The sequence below is a fragment of the Scyliorhinus torazame genome, chromosome 2 (assembly GCF_047496885.1).
Source record: "Scyliorhinus torazame isolate Kashiwa2021f chromosome 2, sScyTor2.1, whole genome shotgun sequence".
Lineage (NCBI taxonomy): Eukaryota > Metazoa > Chordata > Chondrichthyes > Carcharhiniformes > Scyliorhinidae > Scyliorhinus > Scyliorhinus torazame.
In genome coordinates, this window is record NC_092708.1 from 44,595,032 (window position 1) to 44,607,042 (window position 12,011).

The 12,011-nt window shown below is 45.2% G+C and overlaps 1 protein-coding gene across 2 annotated transcripts in view; it reads left to right on the forward strand.

Annotated features, from left to right (window-relative positions):
• LOC140387846 (N-myc-interactor-like) overlaps positions 1-11,413 on the forward strand; it is a 35,171-nt gene extending 23,758 nt beyond the window's left edge. For both annotated transcript variants that reach the window (XM_072471060.1, XM_072471048.1), the window contains exons 8-10: positions 382-568; positions 7,824-7,933; positions 10,031-11,413. In XM_072471060.1, the coding sequence (XP_072327161.1) occupies positions 382-568; positions 7,824-7,933; positions 10,031-10,228 (495 nt within the window). In that variant the 3' untranslated portion in view covers positions 10,229-11,413. The remainder of the gene's footprint in view (positions 1-381; positions 569-7,823; positions 7,934-10,030) is intronic.
• The last annotated feature ends 598 nt before the right edge of the window (positions 11,414-12,011 follow it).

Here is a 12,011-nt window from a genome sequence, read left to right on the forward strand (position 1 = left end):
CCTGGGATCCTGGAGCTGTGAAGCAACTGTGCTAACCACTGTGTCCCTGATGCGAGATGATACTTTCAGTGCGAGTCTTTGCAGCATTGGCTTTGTCTGTATATGTGTTTGTGTAACCTACTTCTTCACTCACCTGATGAAGGAGCGACGCTCCGAAAGCTGGGTGATTCCAAATAAAACTGTTGGGACTTTAAACTGGTGTTGTAAGACTTCTTACTATCGTCTATGTATAAGACCAGCCAGCTCCTATATAATGAACAAAATCAATTACTTCTGACACACTTGCATTAGATGGTCGTGCATTAAGAGCAATGACGACTAACCTATTCCCCACTGATCTTGCGGTTTAACTTGGAATATTTCATATTAAATCTTTTCCAGGTACATGTTAACATCTCCCGGAAGATGGTCAAGGTTTCCCAAATTCCAGACAGTCTTCCAGCAGAACACATGCGAGACAAGTTGGAAATAGGTTTTTCAAAGCCCAGTTTGGGTGGAGGGGAAGTGGAGAATATTGATTATAACAGTACTTCTGGAACAGCCCTGGTCACATTTGTCAAGAAAATAAGTAAGTGAAATATTTTCCCCTTCACTGTAACCGTCAAATAAGTACATAAAAGAAAGATGGGGACCTAAAACAGCACAATTTACAATTATTCGGTATACAAATAGTGAAGGACAAAGAGAGATGCCAGGGCATAAATTTAGCGTAGAATTACTTACTTACGATTAACATGCAGTCACATGAAACAATCACAGTGGATTGTTGATTAATCACCTCAATTAATCTCTCTCAATTAGTTTACAACAGACCCCAAATTGACGCAAGAGGGTATATTTTACAGGGTGGAAGGGCATATTGTTCACTGGCCCCCCACCTTCCCACCAACCCATGGTGACACTGACTTAAGAAAAGGCTGCCCCCCCCCCCCCCCCCCCCCCCCGCTTCTGCCCCTGTCGGATCACCTTATTGTTCTTCCCAAAAATAAGGTTCTCAGTCCAATTGATGGAGGTGTCCAAACCCACTTTTATTACTCAAGATTCACTTAATACACTTGCATAAGAACTGAATCAAAACTTAGATCAAAATAATACATAAACTTGTCAGAATACAGCGAAAAGTCATTAACAACATCAATGTAAGGAAAAGGTAAAGAAAATACTTTTAAAATAAAAGTAATTGAAACAGATGCTTCAAGAATTCTGGAAGGCTAGAATTCTTCTGAAAAATTGTTCATACAATCATCTTGAGGAAATCCTTATCTATAGTTTAGTCCCTTACTCATTTTCCTTTGGCTTTTTCAATTGAGACCCCCTTATTCGTTCAGAAGGTGTCAATCATGCAACAGGTGATTAGTTAATTAGACATTAATCACTTACTCAAGATTAATTAATGTTTCCCTGACACAGCACAGTTTCCCATGCAAAACCTTTACGTCATGACTCGTCTCGCCCCTACTATGTTACTCGATTGTTGCAATTTGCTGAATGTGTCATCATATTGTTTCTTTAGGTAGGGCTTCCATGGAACACCCTTCGAAATATTGTTAGTATCTGCAGACTTGACCTCAAGTGTTTGACAGTTCTCTCATTTTAAAAAAATATAACGTTGATTATACTTTTTGCAGACTTAGTATTTCTAAGAATCATTTTATTCTCCAGTATGTGTTTAGTTGATTTCTTAAAGGACCCCAAAGAATTAATAAATCCAACAGCCCCTCAAGGACAGCAAGTTCCACTCTCGAGAGCTGGAAGCCACTCTGACAAGAACCTGCTGTCAACACGAGAGAACGGCAGCAATCCCGATTTGCAAACATTTAAGTCCCGACTGAGGAAAATCTCCAGGAGTGGAGTGTTGGTAAAACATAGGTATAGAGTCAGTGTTTCCTCCTGTAATAATCCACAGGAGGCAGGGGTTCCGTCACCACACCAGTATTTATTTGCAATAACTTATATACAAGAGCAGCTCCAAACAGTGCTGCTAGCATTCCAGTCAACTTAAGACTGCCTCACAAAGCCTACACAGGTGCTTATATGGGCCCCCTCAATGAGCTATCATTGAGGGAGCTCATACTCCAATTGGCCAACCAATAATGCCAATTGGAGGTCATTACACCCCCCCCCCCCCAGGTCCGAGGAATTCCTGCCAGCTGGCATTCCTCTGAGCTTCTTCCTGCTCCTCCTGTCCGGGTCTGTCACCTCTGTGTCGTCCGCCGGGTCGTTCTCCGACGTGGGCGGGATGTACCTTATAGGTGCCCGTCTTTTCCTTGATGACCTCCTTGGAAGTTGTACTTCCTCCTCCTCGGGGAGAGGTGTCGCGGCGGCCTCGTCGAACGTGTCCATCTCCGACTCTGACAACTGGATGATGGGGTCTGGAGAAATTACTTGGGGCTGGAGTATGGGTATCTTTCCCGTCTGAGCTATCCCAGCTTGAGGCGGTCCTGCTTCGACTGCCTCCAGGTGTGGTTCCACTGCCATTATTTGGTCTAGGTGTTCCTTCAGCACCTTGCCTCCTATCGAAACTTTATATGATATGGGCCCTGTTTGGGACTCTACCATGCCTTTGACCCACGTTGGTCCATTCCCTTAATTCTTGACCCAAACCGGTGCCCCCACCTGGAAATGTCTCTGCTGCCAACTATTTTCATGCCCCCTGCGTTGGACCTCCTGTTGTTTCTCCACTTTCCCCGTTAAATTTGGGAAAAGGAGACTCAGCCTCGTTCGCAGCCGCCTTCCCATTAAGAGTTCAGCTGGCGGTATGCCGTTGTGGAATGCGGTGTGGTCCTGTAATCAAACAGCCAGCGGGAGAGCTTTGTGTCCATTGATGCTGCTGGCTGCTTCTTGAGTCCCGCTTTTAGTGTCTGGACCGCTCTCTCTGCCAGGCCGTTGGACGGTAAGGGGCCGTTTTGATGTGGCGGACTCAGTTTCCTTTAGGAATTTTCCAAATTCCCCACTTGTGAATGCCGTTCCGTTGTCCGACACCAATACCTCCGGAAGTCCATGTGTTGCAAACGAGGCCCTGAGCTTTTCAATTGTCGATGCTGCGTTTACCCAGTGGACGTCCAACCATTTGGAGTCGGTGTCCACTATCACCAAACACATTGAGCCCATGAAAGGGCCAGCGTGGTCAATATGCAGGCCTGGCCATTCCCACGGGTGCAATGGCGCAGCTGGTGGCACTCTTTGCCCCTGTTGGCACTCCTGGCACCGACGTACCAAGGATGCTATGTCTGTGTCCAATCCTGGCCACCAAACGTAGTTTCGAGCTAGCATCTTCATTTTAGACACCCCTGGGTGTCCGTGTTGTAACTCGGTTAAGATTGCCCGACGGCCCTGAGCTGGGACTATTACCCGGGCTCCCCATAATAGGATACCATCTTCGTCGCCACTGTAATAATCCACAGGAGGCAGGGGTTCCGTCACCACACCAGTATTTATTTGCAATAACTTATATACAAGAGACGCTCCAAACAGTGCTGCTAGCAATCCAGTCAACTTAAGACTGCCTCACAAAACCTACACAGGTGCTTATATGGGGCCCCTAAATGAGCTATCATTGAGGGAGCTCATACTCCAATTGGCCAACCAATAATGCCAATTGGAGGTCATTACACCTCCCAAGGATGCTAGATTTACCACATACATTGTCCCAGAATGTTATTTTCTCAAATTTAGCTAATTAAATTTACATTTGAATGAAACAATTCCATCTTCTTCCTCTGTCACTCTGCGGAGTCTGCTCCATAGATTGACTGCTCACTGAAATATTGGACGCAATTTTAACTCGTGCATAACCCACTCGCTTCAAGTTAAAATTGTGGCCCATTGGGTCTACAGATTAGTTCAAACACAAGCGGTGTTCTCCAGGTTTCTGGGAAAGATGCGATATCTTGCCACTATCGACATTATCTAATTCTTTTAAAATTCTGTGTTGCCTCTCTACCTTTTCTTTTTTGGTGCGAACATTCCCAACTTAAAATTTCTGATCACAAGCTTCCCAGCACTAATGTTAATTGTCCAGGTAAGTGATAATTAAACTGCTGGCCTCATTTATTAAACACTAAAGGAACGTCTCAAGAACCCCGTTCTTCCTAAGCCCCCATCCTTTTGTAGCCTGACTATTTTTGCTGGCCCAACAATTCAAAGGCAACATTTGAGACTGTGCGCTGGGAGTCATAGTCTGACAGTCCCCATGTGCTAAGCTACACCAGTGGCAATGAGAAAAGATACTAAGAACAGCATCAGCTTCCAAAAGCAGTGACCTATTGGTTTATCTAACCAAAGTATTCAACTACCAAAACAATTTGTCTTCTTTCAAGCATCCGTGTTCCAAGGGTTCGTTGCATTATGAAAAGCCTTTCTCCACGGATTTCTATACACCGTTGGCCTCGCTGCCTATCTTGGTGTTTTTCAAACTTTTTTGCCCGGGAACCAATTTTACCAATTTTTCCTCTGGACCCACGTCGGATGACCTTTGTGACCCACGCTGCCTGAACTTCATGACCAATGTTTTTGCTTACCTTTTAATGCAACAAGTGAGCCTGTTTGCTCCACATGATCTCACTTGCATTGAATTGATCTCACTCATTCAAGGTTACATTTCTGCTCAGGGCTTCAGCTGATGGTTTAAGTTCTCGCTGCATCCTTTGAAAAAAATCAAGAGGTTTGTCCTCAAACTTGTCACTCTTAGTCTTCAAATGGTTTTGAGGGTTTAATATTTTATTTGTCAGTACTTCCCTGCATATAATGCACATGGGCTTTGCATCCTGTTTTGCATTGGCACAATTAATAAAACCATACCTCAAGAAATCATCTTTATACTACTATTTTTCTGATTTCAGCTTCATCAGAGGCCTTGGAGCTCACACCAGCACTGCTTTGTCCTGCTATATTGTCTCCCGAGAAGCGCTCTCCAGTAGATTCAGTTGCGAGATCCTGGCCTGTTTGTGTCTCTGACCCTCTCTTCCTTTATTATAAACAGATCCATCCTTAGTTCTTCATACACTTCTCTTGCTTGCCTGCTGGCAGCTACAAAATTGAGGAAGCTCTCCTCCAGGATTTTGTGGCCAAAGCAAGATCGCGGGACATCAGTGTGCGTGATCTGCTCTCTCTCAGCACTTCTGGTGTGAAGACACTGCCGTTTTTATAAAGAAATTTGGTCCTGGGATAGCACGCTGGCATCCCATAGTGGCAGTCTGCCCCGCTGGGCACCGGGCCTGTGCTGGATCTGCCTGAGGCATGCGGACGGCATTCTCTTTTTTTAAACAGCACATGGCATCCCATGAGTTTTATTTGTGAAAACTGATAACTTATAATACACCATTCTAGTGACACGATTGCAGAGGTTTCAAACATTCACACAAATTTCACATGCTGGACCTTAAATTCCATTTGCCCTACCGCAGCGGTGAGCCACTTCTTTCATTTCTTTCCTGTGATTACTGCTGCTGCCGTCTTCTTGGATATCAGTTTGAACAAATTCAAAGAATGAACAAATTGCTGCAATCCCTGTTTATGTGGCTATCACATGCTTCCTCCTCCCTGTGGTGGCGTAGGCATTGAAGTATTTGTGGAAGCCAGTGAACTGGTGCTGACTGCCAGCATCGTGACCCGCCACTCTCCCCCTTCTCATAAACTTCACTCGCCTGCTCTCCGTGTCCTTCACAGGCCCCGAGCTCCAACAGTCAGCGGAACAATTAGACATCGGATGTGACGTTGGGAAAACTGATCACCCATTGAATCGGCGCCAATCCGATGGAGCAAGGCAAAATGCTGCGGCTGCTGGCAGGCGGCATTCCCAACCTAAAAGCCGGTCGCGGCTGTTGGGCGCTTCTCCCGTGATCGGGAGTGCCACGACCAATCGCTCCACAACCCTCCCGACACCGGGCTGCGAACAACCCATGGGTCGCGACCCTGAGTTTGAAAAACCCTGGCCTATCCCACAGAGAGTTGACGTTCTGATTTTATCCATCCGTATGCCGCCTTGGGCTTCCTTGTGCACACTTTCAGGTGTTTTGCCTTGCGTTACCTCTTCTTACAGACACTTCCCTTCCATCATGTGTCTAAAATATGTAAGCTTCCTTGATACCACTGCCTCAAACAAGTTCCTCCCCCCACCAAGCGGGTCTACCTGTGCCAGATGCAACGAGCCTTTGGCCACCGTCCCGTCATAGAACATAGAACATACAGTGCAGAAGGAGGCCATTCAGCCTATCGAGTCTGCACTGACCCACTTAAGCCCTCACTTCCACCCTATCCTCGTAACCCAATAACCCTTCCTAACCCTTTTGGACATGGGGGAACCCGCCGTGAGGGGTGGACTTCGGCGGTACTATCAGCAGAAAGGGCCAGAAAATCCCAACTATAGGTCGTCATTTCACCACCATTGCTAAGAGTCTGTTCCAGATGTTAATCATACATTTACTCAGTCCCCCCCCCCCCAAGTTCTGGAATTAATCAATTACTTAACACTCCAAACGGAAATCTATTTTCTTTTAAACCGAGGGACTAAAATTATGCACAATGCTCTAATTTTTTGGTCTTCTATTATTTTTCATCTCCGGAAAGTATGTAGCCTCTTTTTAAAAAAAATTTTTTTTTAAAAAATTCTCACTCAGCCTTTCCTCCTAAAACAGGTGGATTGGCCATGATAAATTGCCCTTAGTGTCCAAAATTGCCCTTAGTGTTGGGTGGGGTTGCTGGATTATGGGGATAGGGTGGAGGTGTTGACCTTGGGTAGGGTACTCTTTCCAAGAGCCAGTGCAGACTCGATGGGCTGAATGGTCTCCTTCTGCACTCTAAATTCTATGATCATCTATGAAAATATTGCAGATGTTGTAAATCTGAATTAAAAGCAGAAAACTGCTGGAAAAGCAGCAAATATGGAGAAAGAAACTAAAGTTGATGATCCTGATATTTACGGGGAGGTGAAGAGACTGTGTGCAGGCCAGAAGCAGCTGCAGAACCCGATAAGGCCAGAGACATGAAGGTCTTGCCGGACTTAAAGCAGGATTTCACTATCATCTTTTTGATCCATTTCCTGCTTGGCAGCCAGCCAAACTGAACACTATTGGCAGGAGGGCACAACTGGGGACCTTTGGGGATGGTTGTAGAAAGACAGAAAGATCTACAGCATGGGAGCAGGCCACTTGGTCCATCATGTCCATGCTGGCCCCTGACAATCGAATCGATGAAGCTCACTTGAGTGGGGGAGTGTGGGAAGGTAGGTGACAGGGACCCACGGATGGTTTGCCCTGTAGTAAGGGCAACGATAGAGCAACAACTACCCTCTGTCCTCAGCAACCAACTCCTTCCCCTGCTGCCCACCACACACCTCACTGGGTGGGGCCTGCCTGACCTGATCACACTTAGTTTGGTTCTGCTCCCGCCAGGATGTGCTCCCAGCAGTGGCCACTGCTCCCGGTGGTGCTGCTGGTACTGAAACGTTACTGGCCCTCTGATTGGCTGGCAGCTCTCGGAAGTGACATCTCATCCCTTAAAAGGGACGGGAGCCCCAAGGTCACGTGGTTAATTGCCTGGTGGATGTAAGATCCGGGTGGGGCTGAAGCCAGGTTTCTCTCCGCTTTCTGGTCCATAAGATCCCAGCCGTACTCATTGTCGCATTTAATATCTTTTCTCCATCTATGTGGATTTGTGGTCAAATGGAAGAGAGGTCAAACTGAATATTGTCTATTTCTTTGTGATGGAAGCAGTAGTAAATACCTCAGCTACCGGTGAACCAAGAGGAGCCGCCTGGTTCTGGTCAGACTGATATCACCTGTTAATGATGAAGAATTCCTCATATCTTGAATTTATTTTTTTAGTTGCTCAACGTGTTGCTGCACAGAAGAAATACAAAATCATCTTAACTGAGGCTACGAGCTGCTTGGTAAAAGTTGAACCTGTAAGGGATTATTCCCTGCAGAAATTTCAGGTGAGCATGATGCTTGTGTTGTCCTAATAAAATGTATGCCTAAGAGTTACACTCATTGTAATGGAGTTGTGACTAATTGAAGACTGAATGGACTAGACCCCTTTTGGAGCAGGCATATCCTTTCTGTCTTTTTTTCCTCTCTTGGCTATCAACCCAATTTTTCTTTTCCTCTTTTTATTTCTTTTCCTAATTTCATGCTAATTCACTCCTCCGCTCACCAACGCTCCACCATTTTTTTTCCTCAATCCTTAAATATAATGCATACACCATAGAGTCATAAAGGTTTGCAGCATGTCTTTTGTGTCTTTAGTAGAATAAAATGTCCCAAGGTCCAGAACAGTTTTATCAGATGAAATTTGACACCAAAGGGCGCAAGTTCACTGAGAGTGCAAGTTGGGAGGTTGTCCCAGATACAATTGGAATAATTTGAGTTTGAAGGGACCAAGAGCATGGATGAATGTTTCAACAGCAGATGAATTGAGACAGGGAGTGAAGAAGGATAATGTCAAGAAGGTGATGTTGAGGATATGGAGCCTGACACTCAAGCCGAGGCCCAGTGGGACACCAAGGTTGTGAAAAATGTGACTCAGATAGTACTATGATATGGTATAGCATTCAAGGTACAACACTCCTATCCTTCTAAACCAGTGAATCTCACAATCTGCAATGAATAACACAGGATCATTTAAAGTACCACACCACGCCGCATAAAGAAATATTAGGTCGGATTATTTAAATCCAGGTCAAATAAGGAGATTTTAAGGAAAGAGAGGCGGAATAGGAAGGGAATTCCAGAACCTGGCACCTAGGCAACTGAAGGCAGATGTCAATGGTGGAGCAATGTACTAGAGAGCCCCGAGTGCAGACATCGCAGAGGGTTGTGGGGCTGGAGGAGATTACAGAGATAGGGAGGGGCAAGGGCATGAGGGTTTTGTAAACAAGGATTTAAAAATCAGAATAGAGCTTGACTGGTGTAGTTCAGCAAGCATAGAGGTGATAGGGAAACAGGACTTGCTGCAATTTAATACATAGGCAGCAGAGGTTTGCATGACCTCAAGCTTATGGAGGGTAGAATGTGAGGGGCCAGCTGAAAGTGTATTGAAAAGGCATGAATGAGGGTTTTAGCAGTGGATGAGCTGTCATAGGGCCGAGTCTGGGTGATGTCACAGAGATGGAAATAGGCATTCTTACTGATAGCATGATTATGAGATTAAAAACTTATCTTGGCAAGGCATTGGGATCAAACATATAGGGCTGGATTCTCCGTTTAAGGGACTATGTCCCCACGCCGTGGTGAAAACTGTGGTCTTTTACGCCAGAAAAACTGGCGGCTCACCGTGCTCCATGGCGGACTCAGTCCGCGGACCTGGACCACGGAAATAGTGCGCCCGATCGGCCGCACTCACAACCTGGACCGCCTGCTCAAAAATACCCCAGTCCCGAATGAGACCTCCCCTGCCCTCCGATCGGCCCGCCCCCGACTGTGACGGCCGTGGACTGAGTCACCAGCCACCTCGTGAGTATCCCGAACGGCAGGACAATGAGTGGTCCACGCCGTCGGGAATTCAACCGGTCGGGGGCAGAGAATGGTGGGGCGGGCCTCAGGCAATGGCTTCAGGTGGAGGATAATCGGCCCGGCGTACTCCCCGATTTCATGCGGGAAACTGGATACTCTGCCCCGTCGCCGAACGCGATTTTGGCATCGGGGTGCGGAGAATATAGCCCATGAACATCTAATCTAATCTAATCTAATCATTATTAATATCACAAGTAGGCTCACATTAACATCGCAATGAAGTTAATGTGAAAATCCCCTAGCTGCCACACTCCGGTGCCTGCTCGGGTACACTGAGGGAGAATTCAGAATGTCCAGTTGTCACTCCCTTTCTATACCAAGCCTCTGCATTATCCACTATCTTCTAAGGATGATGATTAGATTTAATTTATCTCTAATAGTAACTGTAAAAGTACAGGATTAGTTCACATTCTGGATTGTACTAACATTGCTGCCCCAGAAAACTCCCAATGCTTTTTAATAACTCAATGGGCAAGATTTTACACACTGCACTCCACTGCATTCTTTCAACTTTCTTTCAGACATTTAATGGAATTTGCAAGCGAACTTTGCTGATAACAGACATCAAGAATGTACTGGAAGAGGAAGAATTACAGGACAAGCTTGAGATCCATTTCCAGAAACCAAGCAACTATGGCGGTGAAGTTGAGAGTTTAAAATATGTCGCAAAGGACCAGAAGGTCACTGCGTACTTTGATGAAGAAATGGAAGTGAACTAATATTGTGGTTTTAAGATAGGACTTTAAAAGATCGCCAAGTCCACACGTGTCTTTCTATCTATTGAGTAGCTTATTTTTGACATGTCTGCCAAGACCTTTTCTTTACGATCCAGTAGTGGTCACGATCCGTGTATCTTTTTTCCTCTAGATTTGATTATTCCAGAAAACAATTACATTATTTAGTTATTATCTCGTGTGAATCATTATCGTGTACATATATTATTAGTTTCATCATATTGCTGAATTGTTTTACAAAGTGTATAAATGGAACACAGAAACGGGAGTAGGCCATTCGGCCCCTCAAGCCTGTTCCACCATTCAATGAGATCATGACTGATCTGTGGCCTAACTCCATATATGTGCCCTTGGCCCATATCCCTTGATATCTTTGCTTAACAAAAATCTACCGATCTCGGATTTAAAATTAACGACTGTTCTAGCATCAACTGCTTTACCACCCTTTGAGTGAAGAAGTGCTTCCTAACATCTCTCCTGAACGGTCCTGCCCTAACTTTTAGGCTATGCCCCCTAGTTTTAGAATCTCCAACCAGTGGAAAGAGTTTATTATTGTCTACCCTGTCATTCCCTGTTAAGATCTTGAATAATTCGATCAGACTACCTCTCGACCAGGCCAAATTTGTGTAATATCTCCAGATCCGCGGTCTCCTTGTAAATTAACCCCTGTAATCCAGGTATCATTTTAGTAAACCTATCTTGCACTCCCTCCAAGGCCAAAATACCCTTCCTAAGATGTGGTGCCCGAAACTGTGCACAGTACCCCAAGTGGGGTCTAATCAAGGTTTTGTATAGCTGCAGCTATACTCCTCTGTGTTTATGCTCCATATACATAGTGGCATTTCATACTACTACTTAACATCGGCAAAGCTACACAGATTACAATAGGGCTTGAGGGTACAATAGGGAATAAAAATAACAGCCAAAATAAATGAATGAAAAAACTGTTCCAATGTGTGTTTACTTTGCTGCATCAGTCCCTCAAATAAAATCAGCCCGCAATTGGACTTTTCTTTCAGTATTTGTGGTGATTACAACTTCAAATTTTGAAAGACAATACTATTGATAATCATGGCATGGGAGAGTAGTCTTATTGGTGACTTCAAGACGATGGATTTTTCACAAGGTTTAAATATTAAAAACTAGTTTGCACAATCTGCTGTACATCAAGCAGTCTCTGCTTTCGACAATTTAATCCATTCTGAGCATCCTTGATTTTAACTGTTCCACACTTGGTGGCTGTTCCTTCAGTTGCCTAAGCAAGCAGGGTGACCAACTCTTGGAGAAAAAAATGAAGGGTCATCTTGGCACTGGGGTTTGTATGGGTGGGAGGGAGAGGTTGGCTGTCCAATCTGTGGGAGCAGGATACCAGTAGAAGTGCACATTTTGCCCGCCATTGGCCACTGGTGGGATCTTCTGGTGCTGTTGAAGTCTACAACTATTTGTATGGGTCACCTGCCCTGCGGTTGGGGAACGCGCTGCGGTGGTGGGAGGGGGGTGAGGTGTAGGAGCGTTTCCAAGGACTAAGTATTGAGCTAGTTTTTACTTCCTCCCTCTTAGTTACAGCTCAGCTGAAAACACAGACTGCAGACACATCAACTCCGGTTAAGACGGCTGTATTTTTCCAAGCTTGGGCCACGTACGTGGGAGAGTGATCTGGATAAATACCAAAATCACTCCGCCTGAGACACCAATTATACAGTTTTCCAAAAATCAATAGCCCACCCCAGTTGGACTTGATCGAATCCTTGGAGCTGTCAATTTTATA